The sequence below is a fragment of the Neomonachus schauinslandi genome, chromosome 2 (assembly GCF_002201575.2).
Source record: "Neomonachus schauinslandi chromosome 2, ASM220157v2, whole genome shotgun sequence".
In the NCBI taxonomy this organism is placed as follows: domain Eukaryota; kingdom Metazoa; phylum Chordata; class Mammalia; order Carnivora; family Phocidae; genus Neomonachus; species Neomonachus schauinslandi.
In genome coordinates, this window is record NC_058404.1 from 198,729,795 (window position 1) to 198,751,917 (window position 22,123).

General features: G+C 51.3%; 1 protein-coding gene across 1 annotated transcript in view; it reads right to left on the reverse strand.

The window, feature by feature from the left end:
- Window positions 1-3,487: 3,487 nt before the first annotated feature.
- The window catches only part of C2H4orf50 (chromosome 2 C4orf50 homolog), a 46,642-nt gene continuing 28,006 nt past the window's right edge, over window positions 3,488-22,123 (reverse strand). The window contains 5 exon segments of the mRNA XM_044913113.1: window positions 3,488-3,733; window positions 8,261-8,385; window positions 9,929-9,977; window positions 16,038-16,256; window positions 18,399-18,422. Of these exon segments, the coding sequence (XP_044769048.1) occupies window positions 3,488-3,733; window positions 8,261-8,385; window positions 9,929-9,977; window positions 16,038-16,256; window positions 18,399-18,422 (663 nt within the window).

A 22,123-nucleotide genomic window follows, 5' to 3' on the forward strand; every position in this document is an offset into this window, starting at 1 on the left:
GCCAGTGGGACCCCAGGGTGAGGCCAGGAGCGGGGCTGGCCAGGACTCTCAAAGCGACCATGGCTTCTCTGCTTCGAGGCAGTGATTCTTCCTTCCGGAATTTACCCTCAGATAGGCTCACACATGTGCAAACAGGTGCACGTACATGCATTTTCGCGACAGTACCGGTGTTAATGGCCAAAGATCAGAAACAACACAAATGTCCGTCAAGAGGATTGGTAGGAACCACATGATGGGAAACAACGCAACCATTTAAAAGATGAAGGAAAGATGTATGTCGGGATGCAGAACGATCACCAAGACCTATGAAATGGCACCTCCATGTCTGTCTGAGTTCTACTGCTGACGGTGTATCAGCGTCTCTGGAAGGATTCCTAAAATACTGGGACCTGTTTGCCTCTGCAGAAGGGAACTGGGGACAAGGAAGAAATTTGCACTGGGCACACTTCTGCGCCTTCCAAATTTTGAAGAGTGAAAATGTCTTACTCATACTAACGTGCATAAGTAAAGAAGAAAGTCACAGTGGGATTGCAAAAAGGTAGCTACCTTCTTTCTGGCACCTTCCATCCCAGGATTACAGAAAGACAAGTATGTCCACCCCGTTTCCTACCCCTGACCCCACCCCAGGCCTTGGCACATGTGGCTGCCCCGGTCTGCAAGTCCTTCCTCCTTGGCTGACCCCTGCTCATCTCCAGGACCCACCCCAGTTGACACCTCCTTCAGGAAGTCCTCACTGACCCTTTGCTGGTTAGCCGCAGCTTTGTGCCCCCCGATCCTGTGTTCTCCCTCCCTGCTGCCCCTGGCCCACGCCATGCAGTCTCAGTTGATCTGCACACCCGCCCACCAGGAGCCTGGAGGATGGGAACCAGGAATGAGAGCCCTGCGACCCATCTCTCAGCCCTTCACCTGCCCCAGCAGTGCCCAGCGAAGCATCTGCTGAGCAGAACCTCTGCCACTCGAGCAAAATGCCTCCCAGGAGAGCAGGACAATGAATCAGGCAGCAGGGAGACACAGACAGACTGCACTTAACATTTTCTGCTGCTTGGCCACGGGCCAGGCCAACCCTCTCATCTGATTTACTTAAAAGCCCAGGTGGGGCCCTTTCACAGCAGTGGGGGAGAGGATGTGCATTACCTCGTTTGGGTTCGGGGCTTCCGCGCTGCAGAGCCTGGCCAGACGATCCCATAGAAGGCCACCATTGTCGCTTGCTGACAGCCGGGCTGACAAATTGTTTTCTGCCGCGGCAGCCTAGGCTGGCCCATCTGGCTGCTCTCTGGAGGTCAGGTCACTCACGGTGGCCTTCTGGTGCGGGGGGCAGCCTGACACCAGCTCCCGCATGCTGAGCTCCTGCCCGACCCCGCTCAGCCTCCCGAGCAGGTACAGCTTCCACACCCAGGGGCATCTGACCGGACTGAGGGGGTGGCCCTGTCCAAAGGCTGGGGTCTGTGGTTGAGGCGAAGAAAATGCCAGAGTCCTCCGTCCACCATCACAAAAGTGCCCCCAGGGGATCACGGCACGAAGCAACGACCCAGCTTGAGGTGACCCAAAGCGCCAGCCCCAGGCAGGAGCTCGTTGCTGGGCGAATAAGTGGTTTCTGGCTTCGGAACATGATTTACTACGGAATCACCATGTTAGGCTGCGAAGATCGCCTTAGCTTCCAGTCATGGGCTCCCCCAGCCGCCTCTCCGCCGAGGCCCCGAATATGAGCTGAAGCAGGGGGTGGGGAGCACTCCAGGGACAGGACGCAGGGCACCTGAACCTGGAGACGGTTCACCCCTGGAGGGGGTGGCCTGGAGGGCATCCGGCTGGCTTAGCAGGGTGGTGCAGCTGGCTGGGCCCTCACTTCACTGGGTAGATACTCTCTTCATCACATTCCTGATGCTCAAAGCTGATGGCATTGCCCCAAAATAAAGGTGGGAAAGGCGCTAAAGGAGGAGGTCACACACCAGTGTTAAGTGATCATGGCGATCCATTTGTTTCTGTCACTGTGGTGTGGTTAGGTGTATAAGAAGTCAACATTACGAGAAGCTAGGTGAAGGGTATGTGGGAACTCTCTGCACTTTTCAACGTAAAAGTTAAACTACATTAAAATAAAATCTTCATCCTTTGACTGCTACCCTGAGAGTCCTAGGTTTCTTGTCCTGGTACTTCCCTGACCCTCAGTGACCAGAACCTCCAGGAGGGAACAGCACTGGGAAGGTAACCCTGACCTTTGCCTCAAACCCCTCACCAGCCCCTTTCTAAAGACAGAGATGATGTCTCTGATTGAGACTGGGGACAGGATCTGAGCATATGTGGTCCAAGCTCCCTTGATTCTCTTGTTGCGTAGCCTGCCCTTGGGAGGGATGTGTTTTCCTTCTACCCCTGAGTCCTCTATCCGGGTCAGGGCATGAGTCCTGTTCTCAGGGGCTTGCAGCTGGCTTGACAAGGGGCTGCTTTGCATACTTCTCCTTCGATGACACGCCCAAAGTTCAGTCTCATGCCTCAGAGCTTTGTACATGCTGTTCCCTTTGACTGTGACACCCTTCCCTACCTCACCCATGTGTTGAACACCTCAATGGGCCTAGGGGCTCTCTCAGCGCTTCCCTCCTGAGTGACCTCTATTCTCTGAAGCCAGGCAGAAAGGGCCCTTCCCTCTGTCTCACATCTCATGGCACTCTTAACCATGGGCTGCACAGAGCTTTGTTTGTCCATGTGTGTCCCACTGCCCTCTGAGCTCCCGGGGCGGGGACCAAAGCTGACTCACCCCCCTCACCCTCCACATTATATTTCCTGGCATTTGTGGGATATCAACAAGTGTCTGTTGAATGATTGGGCTTATTAGAAAGTTCTGCTTGGTTTTAATGTTTTAAAATGTCAAATATATAATTACTTAAATTAAGCATGTCCATTAGTAGACAAAAATCTTCTAAAACATGGGGAAGGGCCCTGAGGGCAGGAATGTAACAAAAGAGTTCTCTGCTGCTGGCGATGTTAGGAGCTATCGGGCCAGTCCGGGGCTTCCCAAGCCCAGCAATGTTGACATTGGGTTGGATAATCTCTGTTGTAGGATGCTATCTTGTGCATCGTGGGATGTGTAACAGTATCCCTGGCCTCCGTCCACTAGAAGCCAGGAGCACTTCCCCGTTGAGATGACAAAATATGTCTCCGGACATTGCCAAATTTTTCCCTGCTTGGGAAAAATCATGCCCAGTGGAGAACCATTAGACCCGTCATTCAATAGGTTTTGGTACAGTAAATACTCTCTTTGCTGCCTTGACATTAGCCAAAGCCGAAGCCCTCAGAATGTGTGAGCTCCTTCCAGCATTTCTCCCAAGCTCAGACAACCAACATAGATCCCCCGCCCCCCGAGCCAAAGGCAAAACCACTTGCCACTGAATGAGGGCTTTGATTGCTACCAATTTCTTAAAGCAGTGTCAGAAGGTTCTGCTTCAAATATTTATGGAGTCTATGAAATGGCCCCAGAGCGTGAGTGGTTCTATTAAATTTATAACTCCAGTGGTGATTTATTGACCTGGGAATTGCTGCAAATGCTTTGTCGAAGCTCTTTGTGGAAAGCCAGGATCCTAGCAGGACTCAGGAGCTCAGAGGGTGGCGGGAGGCCATCAGCTCGGGGGACGGGACAGGACGGTCCACCTTCCTCTTGCAGGCGCTGTGCGGGGAGTGCTGGTTCTGAGGCAGCTGCAGCCAGGCACACTCCAGGAGCAGGCGTCCGCCCCGAGGGCAGGGGAAGCTGGAGGCAAGAGCAGAATAAAATGGTCTCTGCTTCTACATGTTCATAAAAGCCCCCGATCCCACGTTCGTCTAGGGAAGAGACGGCAATGATGAGGAATATGTATTGATCACTTTCTGGGCCTCCCACCAGGGCTCCCCCTGCATTGCTCATTTCCTTCTATGACAGTTCAACGAGGCACACAATGCCATCATGGTGCCGCGGGTGAGGAGCCGGGGCTGGGGGGTGGTTCCCACCACATCACCCAGCAGGTGTCTGCCAAGAGGGTCGCTGATGGCTGTCCCCACAGAGCAGGGGTCCGCTCTAAGGTTTCTTGTTCACAGGGTCGAGAGATGGTGACCATCCCATCAGAAGGAAACTGGCATCAACAGGATGCTGACCCCATGCCCAGCACTGCCCATGGCTCTTCTCAATGAACTGGTTCACCTGTCTCCATGGAATCCTCACGCCAGGCGGCCATCAGGCCCGCACGACGGATGAGGAACCCGGTGCCTGTTTCACACACTCTAAAGAGCTTACCTACATCCATGCCGCTCTGGCGTGACTAGCTCAATGCCCACACCCAAGCCACCCAACCTCAAGACCCCACTCTTCCTGGAGCTCCCCCAGCAGCTTCTATACGGTATCAGCCCTTCATGCCCAGCATCCCCCGTTTATCATACGCCTTCCCTGCAAATGACAGGAAGGAAGGACCCCTGTGCTCAGCAGTGCGAGTCCTACTTCCGTCCCTGCTCAGTCCCCTGGCTGACGGGCTAGCAGGTCTGTGCCTCAGCGGTCAGACAGGTGGAATGACGCACACTTCTCCAGTGACCCCAGGGGGGCAGTGACCGTGGGCAATGGTGCACGCTCAGCACCCTCTCAGTGCCAGCAGAGGATGATGGCTGAGAAAGGCAGAGCGCGAGAGAAGAGGGGGTGAGGGTCGCCGAGCACCGCCCTGTGGGCCCCGCCTGGACCAGCCCCTCCCCCAGGGTGCTCCCCACCCAGCGGCGCAGGCAGGCAGACACACGTGCAGCAACGCTGCAGAGATGGAGCCGGAAGAGAGGCCCATGCAGCTACCGGGGAGCACCCAGGAGGGAAGCACCCTCTGCACACTGAGGAGTAGGAAGGCCTCCTGGAGGAGGCGGTGTCTGAGCCAGACTTTGGGGAAGGAGCGGGATTCTGCGGTGTTAAAAACTGAAGGTCATTCCATGTATAGTAATGTACACACTGAATGCAAACAGCGACTTAAGGAACCTGGACTTATCCTAATAAGAATAGTGTAAACCTTATGAAACCACAGATTTTGTAGGACGGGGGCGTATTTCATATGGTTGAACCCATGATGGTGAACATTCATTGATCTCCTGTGATGGGCCAGGTATCATGCTAAGCAATGTATGCATATTGATTCATTCAGTCTTGAGCCCAAAGAGGTAACTGATATTATTATCCCACTACACAGATGGAGAAACAGAGGGCCAGAGAGGTTAAGTGACTTGCCTATGGCCACACAGCCAATAGGAGGCAAAGTCAGGATGCGAGCCCAGGCCACAGGACCCCCGAGGCCGCACTGTTCATCACTACAGTCTGCTGTTAAACACAGGACGGATGAAGGGTCTTCAGTGACCGAGTGACAGGATCAGGGTAATGTGACATAGGGACAAATATTTCCAGACAAATCACCAAAGGTTTACCAGCCTTTTCAGGATATTTTTGTGTATTTCTAGGCTCCCCTCGGCTTTTTTTTTTTTTTTTTTTTTTTTTTTGGTCTAAGCTCAACCATAAAATAATAAATTTGCGACATGTGACAAATTTAGTTACTGTCCTTCAAAAATGACCTCATTTTGCTGACGGGTCACTGATCCCCTGGTGCAATTACTTAACAAACTCATTTTCACCATCGGAAGCTGTTGCCCCGAGCCAGCCCGGATCCATGGCTTGCAATCTGTTTTTCCGCAAGGCAGAGGGCTCTGTTCCTCGACGTCCTTTACGACTGAGCAAAACCACGACTGAGCAGGGGGGGTGACAATGCTGTGCTGGGGGGTGAGAGCGAGGTGCTCGCGTGACCCTCTAGAGAAAGAGCCCACCAGTCCCTCTCTAATTACTCAGGAAGACCCCCCACGGCCAAGTGCTGGGTAAAGCATGGAAACAGAAATGTTGACATTGACATTCTCTCATCCTGCTGCAAAGGCACAAAAACATCCTGTGGGCTGGAAATTCTGTCCAACAAAGGAAGGGTTTTCATCCAGTGGCATGCTATGGGCGTGGCGATGACTTTGAAGAAAGTTAAAGAATAACAGAGAAACCTGGGCGAGTGTTAGGATGCACTTTTGGTTCATTCATTCATGCAAGTTCTGCTCCAACCACGTCCTCGAGAGGGTAGCTGTCGGTTTCTGGCCAGCACCACCTAGAGTGCACCTTTGAGGGTTTTTTTCTCACACTGAATTCCAGACTGGGCTGCACCAGAGGTAGGAGGGACTGCTCCCATCCCCCCAGGGAAGGCCCCGCTCCATCTGTCCACACCAGCTTCAGAGCCAGGCTGCCTGGGCTGGACCCCAGCTCTGCCGCTTACTAACCGTGTACCCCCTCTTCTCCTCACCTTCTCTCATAGGGAAAGGGGGTTAATGCTGATTCCTATTTTGTAGGCCCCTCGTGAGGACTGGAAAAGCCAGTGCATTGTACATAGTAAGCAAGCATTAAAGAAGCGGGAGTTGGGGTTTTCTTTCCCATCGCTGTTCTCATCCACACCATCACTGCAATCTCCTAGACTCCTCTCTACACCTTCTTACGTTGTGCCATAGCCACGTTTAATGGCTCCCAGTTCCCCCAACCCCTGAGGAGCACTCACCCCTCTGTCTTGATAGGCATTGTTCCCTTTGTTGAGAATGCCTCCCACCTGCTTGTGATAAGCCAGGCCAAAGATCAAAAGTCAGAGGTAATTTTCCTAGAAAGAGACCAGAGCTGGAAAGAAAGTTCTCATTCCTAGGTAATAAACCTGTAGATGAGGAATTTAAAATGAAAGTCACCAGTCAGGGGGAAAAAGAAGGTTTAAGAAGGTCAATAGCAATAGCTAACATTTATTGAACATGTCTCTTGCACCCGGCAGAATAGTAAGCACATTACGATTCCAAAGAATTGTCTCAACAATTCCAAGAGGAAATTATTGTCCCCAGGTTTTATTTTTTTAAAGGTTTTACTTATTTGAGAGAGAGAAAGCACAAGTTGGGGGGAGGGGCAGAGGGAGAGAGAGAAGCAGACTCCCTGCTGAGCAGGGAGCCCGAAGTGGGGCTCGACCCTGGGACCCTGAGATCATGACCCGAGCCAAAGGCAGACGATTCACTGACTGAGCCACCCAGGCACCCCTCTCTCCAGGTTTTAGATAAAAAATTAATATAATCATGGAGGCAGGAGAGAAGCCACAGGAAAGGCTGGTAGAAGGAAACCAATAATAGGCTGAGATAAAATGCTAAGAATAAGATCACTTGCCTCCTGAGTCATGGCTGCTTTTTTTTTTCCTCTTGAGCATCTCTCTTGTTCAGACACACATTCTGCCCTGCTTCCCTAATTTTGTGCTCGTACTAGCAGTAGGCGGTATTACCCCCATGTTACAGACGAGGAGGCAGAGACACAGACACGTTAAGTAATCTGCCCACCATCACACCAAACTACAGCTGGGATCTGAACTCAGGGCTGTCAGACTCCACACCTCATAAGTAAAATACGTTTTCTCTAGGAAAAGAGAGGGCTGCTCGGGCTGCAACTGATTAGGACATTTTGGACCGAACCTCCAGTAAGTACTAGAGAAGCTGGACAGAACATAACACAGCATCTATTTAAACCATCCAAGAGCTACCATATGGTCAGGATCTGAGGGACTTAAACGGAAAACAGGAGACAAACCAGAGTAGCTTCCATGGCCGTGGAGACCGTATTCCCTCCAGGTGAGGGCAGAGCTGGTGGCGGCTGAGAGGTGGAAGGCAAAGCAGAGCTTCTGAGAGCCTCATGGGACCGACAAGGGCCACAGACAAAAGATGCTGATAAACACTACAGGCTTCTGGCCGGGACCCCAAAAGGCTGTGCCCAAGGAGTAAGAGTGAACAGGAAGGAAAGCAGACCTCGCAAGTACTGAAACTCATCTCTGAACCAGCTGTGACATGAGGAATTGTCTCTGTCCTGGCCTCATCACCTGTCACAAGCAAAAGGAAGCCCTTTCTGGATGAAAACATTATCAACCTCAAATGATGTCTTCAAGTTTTCACACATGATGTCCAGCACTCGATGAAAAATAACCAGACACAGAACACACAACTTGACCAAACCCACAAATTAAAAAAGAGATAATAGACAGAGACCAGGAGGGGAAACCAAGGGGTCTCTCTCTGTGGGGCTGGGCATTTTCCAGTTCTCAACCTGGTGATACGTTTCTGGGCATTACTCCATGATAATTCATTGATCTGTACACTTACAAGTGGGGTCCTTTTCCATATGTGTGTTATACTTTTAATAAAAAAGCTGATCTAAGAAATTATACGACTGATGTCCTCTTACCTTCAGAGAATCTAGTCGAGCTGTCTGTGCTGGCCATTCAGCCTCGGGAACAGGCCAGGACTCTGAATACAAAGGTCTTTGGATGATGATACTGTCCATTTTGGGATTCAGGAGGTATTTCTGAGCTAGAAGAGAGTATTCTCAGTCAAGCCTCAACCCAGAAATCTATTCTAAAAATCAACAAGTCTCTGAGCCTTGGAATAACCTTTTCCAGTCTCTGTTATTCCGAGATCCCCACATCCCATGACAGAGGCCCTCTTGGGTATCCTCAAACTCTCGAGTGCTTCATCCATACCCCTCTGATGGTCCTGCCATGGTCATGGTTATCCTAGAAAACTGCCTGCCTGCCTCAGCTTTCCTTCCCCAGCTGCCAGCTCATTCAACACAGGAACCACCACCTCTGTAAGCTGACCCATCTTTGTAAACCCTGAAACACCTACCAGGGATCTGGTACACAGCAGTTTTCCAGAAATGTTGACTGCACAAATAACTCAATCAATCTAGCACATTTCCTTCTTTTAAAGGTGTGGAAGCTGAGCCCAGAAAAGGAAGGACACTGGCACAAATTACTGGCAGATGCAGGACCAAGTGGAATTATGCCCTTCCAACCATGAAAACGGATGCTCACCCAGACTGCAAGCATAGGAGAGGAAGGTACAGGAGGACAGGCCCAGCCTGGCCAGACAAAGACAAGGAAAAGATCTCTCTTTTTGGGCCAGGCACTAGACACTCCTGAGAAAGGTCCTATCGTCCTCCTTTAGAAGATAAGACTCTGGGACTCAGAGAGGTTAATTAACTCCTCCAAGAATACACAGCTGGTAAGTACAGAATCCTGTACTAAGAATTGCTAGATGAGCAGATCCCAAGAGCAGCTCAGGTGCCTAAAGTCAACCCCATCCATACTTTCTCCATGTTTCTATTGAGCCCCTGATATGAACATAACCCTAAACGAATCCTTAGAAGCCTTCCTTCCCCCACACTGAGAGCATGCTGCACTTAACCAGGGAAATTCTGCCTGCCTGGGTAGCATCTTAATTTCCTTTTTCATAATAAAAATAACAGAACACAAGCAATCACCCCTATTACCATCTTTCTAAGTAACCACTGTTAGAATTTATCTGCTAGCATAAGTTGCCAATCATCCAGATGTGGTTATATAGCTTTATCAGTGTAATCACCCCTTACATTCCATTCCTTAGCTTTTAAAAATTCAGGTGAATATCATCATTTCTATGGTATTACATGATGCTTAGCAGCATGATTTTAGTGACCAATAGTTCATTGAGTCTATGGGTTAATTAACAATGCTGGAGGGCATCCCCCCCTCCCGCCACCGCCAGTTTTTCATTATTAGAAATGCCCTGGCATGAATACACCTGTCCATTGAGCTTTTCCACACAGAGAATTATTCACTTAGGATGAATTTCCAGGAGTGAAACTACACGGCTGAGGAGTTGGGCTACTTCTGCAGCGACCGTATTTTTCCTACTGTGTTCTGCTTACGTTGTGAACTGAGAAGGCAGGGCCAAGTCAGGAAGGAGGGGGGAGAAAACGGGGTCCCGTTCCTCACCTCACCTCACACTTGACCCAGGCCCACCCGTCAGATAGTCCTGCTGGCTGGGACCATGTCTGAGCACACATATATTCCTAATTGAATATCGCACTGACCTCTTACAACAGCTGCCTTCTCAGACTCGACATCCAGATGGTGGCTGGTCTGGAAGAAAAGACATCTCAGCAGTTATTCTGAACGGCTCAGGAGAAAAAGCCTCATGCAGGTGGCCGCAACTGGAACGAAGCAGGCTTCTCACCCTTCCCTGCAGAAAGCACATTCCCTGCCCAGATCCACCAGTCCCTCCCCTGCCCGTGACCCACAAAGGAGGAAGATCGGCTCTGAGAGAATACAGGTGCAGGAAAACGATTGCATTTCCTTTACCCGAATTAATTCTCCAAACGGAGCCTGTGATTAATGTGTTTTAGAAACTGCTGTTAAAAGTGGGGAAATGGAGGGCAGCTGGATGGCAAGAGTTTCCAAGAGGAATATTCTTTCTCCACAGAGGTCCCGATGACACCTTGCGAGAGCTGATCGCTGAACTGCCCCTGGGGTCCCTGGCTCAGTCGCCCAGGAATTCAGGTTGGGCTGGAACCCAAGTCCCCCATGCCACCCCATCGACTGAGTGGTGGTCCTCCTGGATCCCATGACTGCACGGGGTCTACAAGAGTGGTGTGGCGGGCGCCTGGGTAGCTCAGTTGGTTAGGCGACTGCCTTCGGCTCAGGTCATGATCCTGGAGTCCCGGGATCGAGTCCCACATCAGGCTCCCTGCTCGGCAGGGAGTCTGCTTCTCCCTCTGACCCTCCTCCCTCTCATGCTGTCTCTCATTCTCTCTCTCGCAAATAAATAAAATCTTAAAAAAAAAAAAAAAAAAAAAAGAGTGGTGTGGCAATGGCAACTTGGCTGGTTGGCCTGGCAGCCCCTAACTTGTTCAAGATCAGTGCTGGCCTTGAAGGCACGTCAGATTCCAGACCAGCGGCCCAGACCATGCTTCTTCATGGGTGTTTCTGGCGGAGCAGGGGCCCTGCGAGCTGGTCACTGGGATACCTCCTTTCCCCCATCACTGTGCCCACCAAGCACTTACATCAGCTGGCCCCCCTGCCTAAATACCCCGGCGCTCACTCGCTCTCTCCCTGTGTGTATGCCATGACCTCATTCAAATGTCCCCTGCTGTGTGAAGTCTTCCCTGACTCCACCTGGCAGAGTTCAGCCACCTACCTCTCACAAAGCCCCTCCGTGTGCCGTGCAGGGACAACTGGGCCGTTTGTCCCCTCTAAAGGGGATTGACGAATCCAGCAGCTAATGCACAAGGGCACAGATTATGGCTTGACCATAATCCACACCACACTTCCTGGAGCCTTCTGCACTAGGCATGCTCACTGCCTCTTCTTAGCACTTGGTGCTTATATCCCCCAGGACACCATGCATCTTCTAGCACCTTCAGTGTTCACACCCCGGGGCCCTCCCTCATGCAGGTCTCCGGGCCTCGAGTGCCTTCATTCCATCCCTCCAGCTATCATAACCCCTCTATATCCTTCCAAGCCTGATGTGTGTACCTTCTCCTCCAGGAAGCCTCTTCCCCATCAAGTCTCTCTCTCAGACTCTGCTCACTGCCAGTGCTCCAAACACATGCCTCCCCTTACACCCAGCTTTAGAGCGTGTCTCATTCGATGCAGACGCCTTCAACATGAGAACGAGGTTTCCTTGACCTTCGTATCCAGGGCAGCCTCAGATCCGTTCAACTGGCTTCCAGGGGGCACCGCATTCGGCATGCGATCAGGGTTTTAGTGGTCCTCCTCTGCTTCCTGCGCCTCATGTATCCCACCAGCCTGGAGAAGCTCAGAGCCAGGCACTCTCAGGCTGAATCCTGGTTCTGCCGCTTACAATTCCATGGTCTTGGCCAAGTTAGTGGAACTCCCCGAGCCTTGTCCTGTCCATCTGTAGAATGGACATACTACTAAGTCCCTTGTGGGGTTTTGGTGGAATACAATGAGAATGGATGTCTACTGGATGTTCCACACAGGGTAGCAAAGATTCGCATGTTCCGCTCCCCCTGTCTCTCTACCTGTGTAAACTTTTGGGGAATATTCTAAACTTCATAAAACTCAAAAGCTAAAGAGAAAGTAATTGCCTGGATCCTTGGAGGCCCAGGCTTGGGCTCGTTGATTTAATGAATTAGGGTTTTGCTGCTTTTTAAGACGAGATCCATTTCTGAAGGCCCATATATAGATCTCGTTGACAGTACTCAGAGGAAAGCAAGCTTTTTCCAGGAGGTGGAGGGGAGAGAAATGAGCAGGGCAAGAGGAACGGAAATGAGCAGCTCCCTTGCCCCGGTCGCCTCCATCTTCCCGAGGCTGCAGTCCAGATGACCCCCTGACCAGCCCCCCATCCACGCCTGCACTCTCATCTCTGACTTCCAGGCTCCAGAACCGTGAGAAATGAATGTTTGTGGTTTAAGCCCCCACCTGTGGGATTCTGTTACAGCTGCCTGAGCTGACTACGAGACTCAGACACGGCACCGAGGAAAAGACACAGGTGCTCAGAGGACAGAGGCTTACGGTCTATCACCTGCCCCACCAGGGCGAGAAAATCGTCAACTCAATGGGAGATACACATTGACCCAAGTGACCTGCTGCAAGCGTGAGCACCCTCCTCCAAGGGCAGGAGTGTGGACGGACAAAGCTCTGAACCCGTCTGCCGGCCCCAGGTGTGACCCTGACCAGCTCTTTGACTGCTCTGTGCCTCGGTTTCCCCCCGATAAAGCAGGCCTTGGGAGGATGAAGTGAGCTAATCCATGGAACATGCTGGAACAGAGAAGGGCTGAGTCTCAGCCATAATCGCCATCCAGTGAACAAACGAACGGCGGCCTGTCCTCCCCAGGACGTCTGCGGTCAGTGTGGGTCTCCTCCCAAGGGCAGACACCAGACATCCTGAGCCTCCAGGGTTCAGGCCCTCCCAGAGATGTTTCCGCAAGGCCTCAACTGGCACGTAGGCCAGCCCCGCTGCCCAGCCTCGGTGCTCCCTCTGCTCTGGTGCATCCCACCCCGAGCCCACACGTGTCTCCCCAGCCAGCCGGGCAGGGCTCCCAGGCTGTAAGCCGGGCTCCACAACCTGCATCGGGAATTCCATCTGTGTTCTCTGAAATGAGAGTCAGTGCCCGTAAAGTCAGTGCCCAGCTCCCAGCAAGAGGAACTGCCGCCACCACCCCGAGGGCCTCAGTGCCCCCAAGGCTCTGCTCGGCTGCCTGGCCCTCGATCCTCACAGCCCAAGTCACTGGCTATTGAACTAGACAAGCCGCCGTGTGCACGGCCTTCATGGCCCCGGCAGCCCGGCCTAGGCCACACGCCTGCTGGATCTGCCTTCCTGAAACACAGGGACCCCCACCAGCGCTGGCCCCCCACTCACTCAGGAATGAAGCACAAGTGACCTCCCACCCACTCCAGTCTCCCACCACTGCTCCCCTCGGCACCCAGCCCCTCCAGCCAGCCAGCCTGGAGCACCACCCTTGGTTTCTGAGACACATCACTGCCTACTGGCCGCACGCTGAGGGTCGGCCTTCCAGCAACAAGAGGGACCGATTCCTTGAGGACGTGGGATGTGCCAGACCCCGCGCTGCAGCCCAGACTCCCAACAGCGCACATGCACCTGCTACACCCCCTTTCCCACAGGCTCGTGACTGCAGTGGCAGGACCCAGAAGCCCCCTACTGGGGTCAAACCCCAGCTGGGCTCAGCCAAGCAGTTTCACACTGACAAGGCCGAGCTAGAAAGCTACTCAGAGATGTGTGTCTTTGAGCCAGACTTGCAACTGCTGAGCCTCAGGTTTCCCATCTGGGGAAGGGATAATGAGGCTCCTTCTCCGTGGGAGGACCTCCTGAGTGAGCTCCATAAAAAAAGCGGGAAGTGCCCATGCACTGTTAAGGGGTACACATAAGTGTCCCCTCCTATGGCCATACAGCTAGGCAGTGGTGGAGCTCCCTGATGTCAGAGCACGCCCTCTTGACAACTGCCCACAAAAAGGCCAGGTTCTTACCCAGTGGGACCCCCTGTATGGGGCGCTCAACAGATTATCTGTCTTCAGGTCAACTCTGCCATGTAGGCTGTACTGTTGCCATTTTACAGATGGGAAAACTGAGGCTCAGAGCCTGTAAGATTCTTGCCCACTTGGTCTGTCCACTTCACCATTTCTGCCCCGCGCTTGGCACCAGGCCTGGGGTATGGCGGTAGGTGCTCAGTAAGTACCTGTGGACTTTGTGGTTTGCACAGGGAACAATCAGTCACCCACCCCCGCCCCAATCGTGAAAATGGGGGTGTTCTTAGAGAGCGGAACCGTAAAGTAATGCAAAACGAGTCAGGGTAGATTCAAAACCACCTTAGAACAGTAGAAGCTTATAACTAGCCACGGCTTCCAGCAGGTCTCGGGGAGACACCCTGGCCCAGCAGGAGGCACGTCCAGGCCCCAGGAGCACAACCTTACAGGAAATGAATGAATCAGGCTGACAATACCATTAACTCTCCCTGTTCTCATCCCAGTGTCCAAGAGAATTCTGATTATAAATGATTATAAATGTTCAGTGACTAACAAATGAACAAAGGAATGAATGAATGAACTTGACTTTCCAGACAACTCCGCCATTTAGGGGAAGTATATGCTGACATTTTTTCATCCATCCATCCAATCCATCAGCCTGCACATGGTTCTAGTTCTCACACGAAACTGATAAATTAGTGTTTAGGTTTATACTTCAGTGTCTCTGAATTTGGTCATTGTAAGTCAGCCTATCCAATCCCAGCAAACATTTTAGTTCTAGTTTCAGAGCAGCCCTTGGAGGGTGGGGCTCTCAGTGCTAAGATGCCCCCTCAGCACACAGCCAGCTGGCCCTCCCACATGACACCTACTGCATCCCAACCCCTGGAACTCCGCTTTCCCTCCTGCCTCAGTCAACAGAGACTGTGCCAAGCATTTCAGCAAGCTGCTAACTTGTTTCCTCAGCCCTATGCTGGCTCTGAAGAGGCTTGAACAATTCATGCAAAGAGATGAGCACTGGACTGGGAGTCTGGGACTCTGGATTCAAATTCTGACTCTGAACCAAGTTACCATGCAGCCCTGAGCAGACCCCTTGGCCTCCAGGTCTCGCCTCCTGGGCTGTATGGTGGCTGGGACCAGGGGGCCCCTGATGGCTGTGGGGGAACGGAAGGGACGGAGAAGGCGGGCCTTGCAGAGCTGGGCTGGGAAGGGCCAAGGAGTGGAGGAGCGGAGCCAGTGCTAAGCCGCTGAGCGGGAGTGTGGAAAACAGGGCTGGCTGTGTCTACAAAAGGAGCTGTACTTCGCCCTCACACCATCAGAAGCTGCGTTTGGTGGGGGTGTTGCTGGCTGGTCCCCAGGAATGAGTTTGTGTGCCTGCCTGTGTGTGAAGGGGGGTGGGTTGCGGCCTCAGCTGAGCACCCGCCGTACCATGAACACAGACCCCTGAACAGAGAAGTTCAGGACCAGACCTGGGTGAGAACTGGCATCCATGACCATCCACACTGCCTGGAGGCTGTGTGACCTTGAGTCAGCCTCCCAACCTCTCTGGGCCTCAGTTTCCTCTTTGGATGGCTGTTAGGAGAGGAGATCCTCATTCAATTAGTTCCTGATTTTATTCACTCAACAAGTATTCCCCGAGCAGCTTCTCTGGGCCAGCCACCAGGGAGACAGAGATGGTTATGGGGCCACTCTGGCCCCAATAGAGGGGTGCTGACAAAGCTCCCACAACAGCAGGGGAAAATCCCTCTGACGTGCCACAGAGGACAGAGGATGTGGCTAACTCCGTGGTCCATGGGCTCAGGGAAGTCTCCCTGGACAAGATCACACTTGAACTGTGTCTCAAAGGATGGGTAGGAGGCTGTGGGACAGACAAGAATCCTGCCGGGGGGGGAGCGGTGAGTGCTAAGGCCCTGGGGCACAAGTGAAAGAACCCCTGGTGCTTGCAGGACACTGAACTGACGCTGTTTGTGTGTCTGTCTCTGGCACTGGGGTGTAAGCACTTTAAGGGTAAGGACGCCCAGATCACCCTCCTGCACCAGGTGGGAGCACAGGGGCCAGCATGGAGCCAGAGTCTTGGGCACGTTCTGGGTGGGCTCAGTGGACAGAAGGGGAGAGGGACGGTTCAGGTCAGGCGGGTGGACAGGAAACTCACGGGCCCACAGCTGCCCCTGGAAGGGGGACAGTGCTGTCTATGGAAACCATCTCTGGGAGCCCCAGGGCCAGGAAGGTGGCCGTGTACTCGGCCAGCGCCACGTCATCCCCCATGCTCTGCGCCATCTCAGAGAGCAGCCGATCCTCCACCCCGTGTCTGCACAGCTCCTACAGTAGGTACGTGGTCAGATGGTTCCTCTCCTGGCACTTCTGGACCAGGGAAGCCAGCTCGGCCTGAAGGTGTGGGCGCAGAGATTCAGCCAGGTGGGTCCACGGATGCTGGGCACCCCGGGGATTGGTCGGCTGAGCTGGGCTTGGGGCCTTGGGTCCCTGCTCTGCATCTCCCAGCTGCCTGAGCTCAGCACTCTCCCTGCAATTCCTCCCCGTGCCCAGAAGCCAGAACCTGCTTTGAAAACAAGTCACCACACTGCTGCACTCTGGCCCCCAGAGGCTCCCCACTGCCCTCTGGATATGGGGTCCAGGATCAGGGGGTCAATAGTGTGGACTCTGCCACTGACCAGCTCTGTGACCAAGCTCCTCTCTACACCTCGACTTGCTCATCTGTACAACGGGCATCGTTAAGGGCACCAGGATAAAAGAGCTCATGTCCCTCTGTGCTTGGCTCCCAGCTTCCTTCTATCCTGATGGTTGATTTTTGTATTTGCGGGTCTGTCTCCCACATAGCTTGGGAGCTCCTCAAGGTCAAGAGTGACACAGCCCTGGATCCCTGCACCATCGCTGGGCACAGCATGGCCCTTGGGAGGGATTTGTCCTACAAATGGTATGAGTGAGTGACCCCCCCCCCACCTTGAAATGACCTCCTGCATCTGTGCATGTCTGGAGGGGATGACAGACTCTCGTCATTCGAGGGTGGCCCTGGGCCAGTCTCCTTCCCTCCTGGTGTGCTCTTCTGCTCCGTCAGAGGAGGAGGTGATGATCCTTTCCTGCCAGGACTTTTTGCCCAGAGGCTTGGGCACATCCCCTAGGCAGCGGTACTTGGACACCCAGTCCCGGCAAGAAGGCAGGGCAGGAATGGGGGGGTCTGACTCGGAGGCCAGGGCTCTCAGCACACTTGGGTGGGGCTCCCCGGGCCCCCTGGATCACACCACCCCAAAACATCAGGGCCTCGTGCATTCAGCCAGCATCTGCCAAACATCGTACATGTGGCTCCCCCCAGAGAAGGCGGCCTTGTTGATGGTGATGGTGACTACTGGGCTCTTCATGAACCTGACCTCCTGGAGGGACCGTGTGGCTGAGGGGAGCCTTTGGCATCAGATAGAGCTGGGATGAAATCATGGCTCTGCTACCAAGTAGCTCTGTGTGACTATGGGCAGGTCACTTCCTCTGTGAGCCTCAGTTTTCCCCATCTGTAAAGTGGGGCTCATGTTCCCCTTTCCGACATGTTGCTTGTGGACCTTAGAACAAACTCTGTGTGGAGTCCCTGGCATATGGCAGCCTTCATAGTTTATAAGGGATTATGGTCCTTGTTGGAGAAAAAGGTACAAGGAAATGATAAAAACAAGAGGACGGAGCATGGAAGCATCACATTTTCATAGGGTGTTACAGTGGACGTTTCCACCGCTGACGTCAGGACAAGCTGTGAGTGGGGAATTACCATCACTCCACGTCACAGCCGTAGACCTGAGCCTCCAACAGACGTGGGAGCGCTGGGAGGGAGAAGGGCTTGAGGGCTTGCGTGGCTCACATTTCTGAGTTAACATCTAAGGAAACCGAGGCCCCAGCACGGGTCAGGCCAGTGAGTCAGTGGGGCCCAGGGCCCCCTCTGCACCCCGCCCGGAGACGGGACAGAAAGGGTTGGCCCTCCAGGTCCACTCCCCAAATCCAGGTTCACATCGGAGGTGAAATGTGTCGTCTCCAACAAACGGCACGTCCGAATGGTGAAGAACATTTGGGCCAGTAAGACCACTTCTGGGAATCTGTCCTAAAGACACGTCTGGCTACGTGGGGAAAATCTTTCTAATAAAATGTGTGCATCACGGTGTTTATATATGAGAATGTAAAAGAGGGCGGAGGGGGGAGGATGGACAGACGGACCTGACCACGGAGCAAGGGCCCGGCAGCTTTATGCACTGCGGCATCTCGTGCTTTGTTCTCCAGCACGAACAGCAGATTCGGGGCTCAGGACAGACAAGGACAGGCCTTCTGGATTATTCTCAGGCAGGAAAAGCAGGACACAGACATGTAGGTGTGGTGGGATCTCAGACACATGTCAAGTATACTGGAAGAAAATACATGAAAAAACTAGATTCAAATGGGAATTTGGGGGGTATATCTCTTCTTTCCAGTTTTTTTTTTTAAATAATAAAGATGGACTAAACACCTAGAATGGGGAAAACCCGAGCTCTATTTGCTCGAAAGAGACATTTAATATTGACCTCATAGGCATAGTTGCTTTTTCTGAAGCTCATTAAGCTGAAAGAAAACTAACGTGCGTAAAATGCTGAGTCCCTGTTTACACAGCCAGCGTCTCCCCAGGCGAGCTGGGCTCAGAGAGGTTGGCTCTAGTCCCCTTTTTTCCCCCACACGGGCTTCTCAGTGAGGCACAGGGACCTTTCCCATCCCCGGCTCCGCAAGATCAGAGGAGGGAGGATGCCCTGAGCGCTGCCAGACTGCCGCTGTGGGGCCAGTTCTGTTGCTTCTTCCTTCGGGCAGGAAGCATTCCCAGATGCCCCCTGCAAACATGCCAGTTTTTTGGTGCCATGTTAAACCTCTGGGTAACTGAGCCAGACACCCTGGGTCCCAATCCTGGCTCAGCCACTCACTAGAACTGTGACCTTGTACAAATCACTTCTCTTTCTGCCTCAGTCTTCTCGTCTGTAAAGTGGGGATAATATTAGCACCTACCCAATTAGTGAGGGTTATATATCGAGGGCTCTGTGAATTGTTTCCCTTTTGCTTAAAATATCCAGTTAACGCTCACTGAATGTAAACAATTATTACTATCTGGCACGCGTACGTGAGTGAAAGAACTCTGGACCTTCCAGGCGAGCCCCACACCTGGCTGAATACCAGCGAGTCATTCCCACTGATGCTCTGTGGAGCACAACTGCCCAGCCAAGTCCTGTCTAAATTGCTGACCCACAAAATCCTAAGACAGAGTAAGATGGCTGTTCTAGAAGTTCTTCTCCTTCATCCTCTTGTTCCCTCTACAGTCAGAACAAGAACGCTACACAAATAAAAATCCTTCTTCCTCTTCCCAACCTCTTCTGATCTCTCACACAGGTCTCAACCTTGCATATTCACAACCAGAATGCCTACGTATGTATATACACATATGAAATGACACCATTCAAACGTTTTACATCTTGGTTTTGTCATTTAATTTACAATCAAAGGTGTTATTTCTATGTCAATACATACGAACTGATCACATCTGTTTAAAATCTTGCCTATTATTTCAGCATGAGGCTGAAATATGATCTGTTGAGCCCATTCTTTATGAAAATGTATATCATTTCTTTGCTTCACAAACAAGGCTTCGATGAACATTCCTACACAGCTCTTTTGGCATACCTTCCCAAAAGTATTCAAAGTGTAAAACGCCAGCTCCAAGCAGACGGTCTTCTATTCAAAAGGCACTCAATAATATTTGCAGGCTTGGATTCAACCTCCTCTCTGCTTCGGTTTTGGAAACAGCGTGAATGCATTGCAATGAAAAAGTGAATGAGAAGAAAGCGAAAAGACAACAGATGGGAGGAAATATTTGCCAACCACATATCTAATATGGGACTCGTATCTAGAACATATACAGACTCTTGCATCTCAACAACAAAGAAATAAACCACCCAGTTGCAAAATGGACAAAAGAACTGAATGGTCATTTCTCTGATGGAAGATAGATGAATGGCCAATAGGCACGTGAAAAATGCTCAACACCATCAGCCACTGGGGAAAGGCAAATCAAACCACACGGAGCTAACACTTTGTGCTCACTGAGATGGTCATCACCAAACAGACGGTAGTGAACATCGGTGAGCTCATGGAGAGGTGGGGGCCTCTGCACATGCTGGTGGGAGTGGGGAACAGAGCTATGGGAACACACACCAACCTTAAGGTAACTGTGATTGAAATACTCCACCGTTATATTACAAGAATTTCATCAGAGAACAGAAAGCTACAAAAAAAAAAAAAAGAAGAAGAAGAAGAAGAAGAAAGAACCAAATGGGAGGGCGCACATGAGTGGCTCAGTCAGTTAGGCATCTGACTCTTGATTTCGGCTCAGGTCCTGATCTCAGGGTCATGAGACCAAGCCCCGCATCTGGCCCTGTGCTCAGCAAGGAGTCTGCTTAAGATTCTCTCTCTCCCTCTCCCTCTGCCCCGCCCCACCCCACTTGCGCTCTCTCTTTCTCAAAAAAAAAAAGGGGGGGGGGAGCTAAAATAAAGTTAAAATTAAAAAAGAACAAAATGGAGGGGTGACTGGGTAGCTCAGTCTGTTAAGCTTCTGCCTTCAGCTCAGGTCTTAATCCGGGGGTCCTGGGATTGAGCCCTGTATCAGGCTCCCTGCTCAGTGGGAAGTCCACTTCTCCCTTTCCCTCTGCCCCCCCCCCCTGCTTGTGCTCTCTCTCTCTCTCTCTCTCTCTCAAATAAGTAAAATCTTTTTTTTTTAAGGACCAAATAGAAATTCTAGGATTGCAAAATATAATACCTGAAATTAAGAACAAAAATAATGAGTTTGTGAGTAAATCTGACTCTCTGGAAGAGTATTCACCTGAAGATGGGTTAGAAAAAAATACCCAAACTGAAGAGCAGAAAGAAAAAAAACACATTGAAAATTATGAAAAACAGACTTCAAAAGATACTGGATCTGATAAAAGCCCCAACATGTGCAAATGGAATTATGTTCTTCACAGATCAGTGACAGGAGAAAAAAGGCCTAAGAGCTCCTTTGCTGGCTGATAGCACGGTGAGGAACATTCCCTGTTCACTGCCCGGGCTTTGCAAGTGGATTCGAGCACTGGGAAAGCTCTCTGCAATATGTATTAAGAACCATCACTACCCCCACTCTGCACCAGTAATCCCAGTTCTCTGAACTCTTGCATATAAACAGGAATGTATAAATTAATGGAAATAACCATAGATCCAACAACAGGTGAATGAAAATCACATCCACCCAATAGATTACTGCACAGGCAAAAAAAAAAAAAAAAATACTGGGCACAAGGTCTAGGATGCAACAGACATGAAACTCTAAGTATAGAGCATCTGATTATACAAAGAATGCACGGGAACGGAGCCAGAGATTACGTCTCAATGTTGATGGTGTGTTTTTCATCCATCAGCTTGTCAAAAACATGTAAAATGTGATAACATTCGGGGTAACAAGTGCGGGCAAACACATACGCTCATTTATTCCTGGCGGAAGCATAAATAATACAGCCACTTTGGGGGGTTACTCGCCCTTACATACATATCCATTGACCCAATAATTACTTTGCTAGACTTTTAACCTTCGAATATGTAGCAGAAACATATCCCAAGATAGAGCTATAGAAAGGTTCACTAAGCTTTGTCAAGCAAAGAAACAGAAAAAAAACTGGATTTCCATAAACAAAGAATTGATTAAGTCAGTTATGGTTTGGCCTTATGAAAATATAATATGGAGTTTTTTTAAAAATGAGATCAGTTTGTATGTGTTGATATGGAGATATCACCAAGATTTTCTATTAAATGAGAAAATTTAGGGGTGCCTGTGTGGCTCAGTCGGTTAGGCGTTTGCCTTCGGCTCAGGTCATGATCTCCAGGTCCTGGGATAGAACCCACGTCAGCTTGCTTCTCCCTCTCCTTTCCACTCATGCTTTCTCTCACTATCTCTTGCTCCTCTCTCTCTGTCAAATAAATAAAATCTTTTTTAAAAAAGATTTTATTTATTTATTTGACAGAGAGAGACACAGCAAGAGAGGGAACACAAGCAGGGGGAGTGGGAGAGGGAGAAGCAGGCTTCCCGCTGAGCAGGGAGCCCGATGCGGGGCTCGATCCCAGGACCCTGGGATCATGACCTGAGCCGAAGGCAGATGCTTAACAACTGTGACACCCAGGCGCCCCAATAAATAAAATCTTAAAAAAAAATTTTTTTAAATGAGAAAATCAAGATGCAGAATATTTTTGTATGGTAA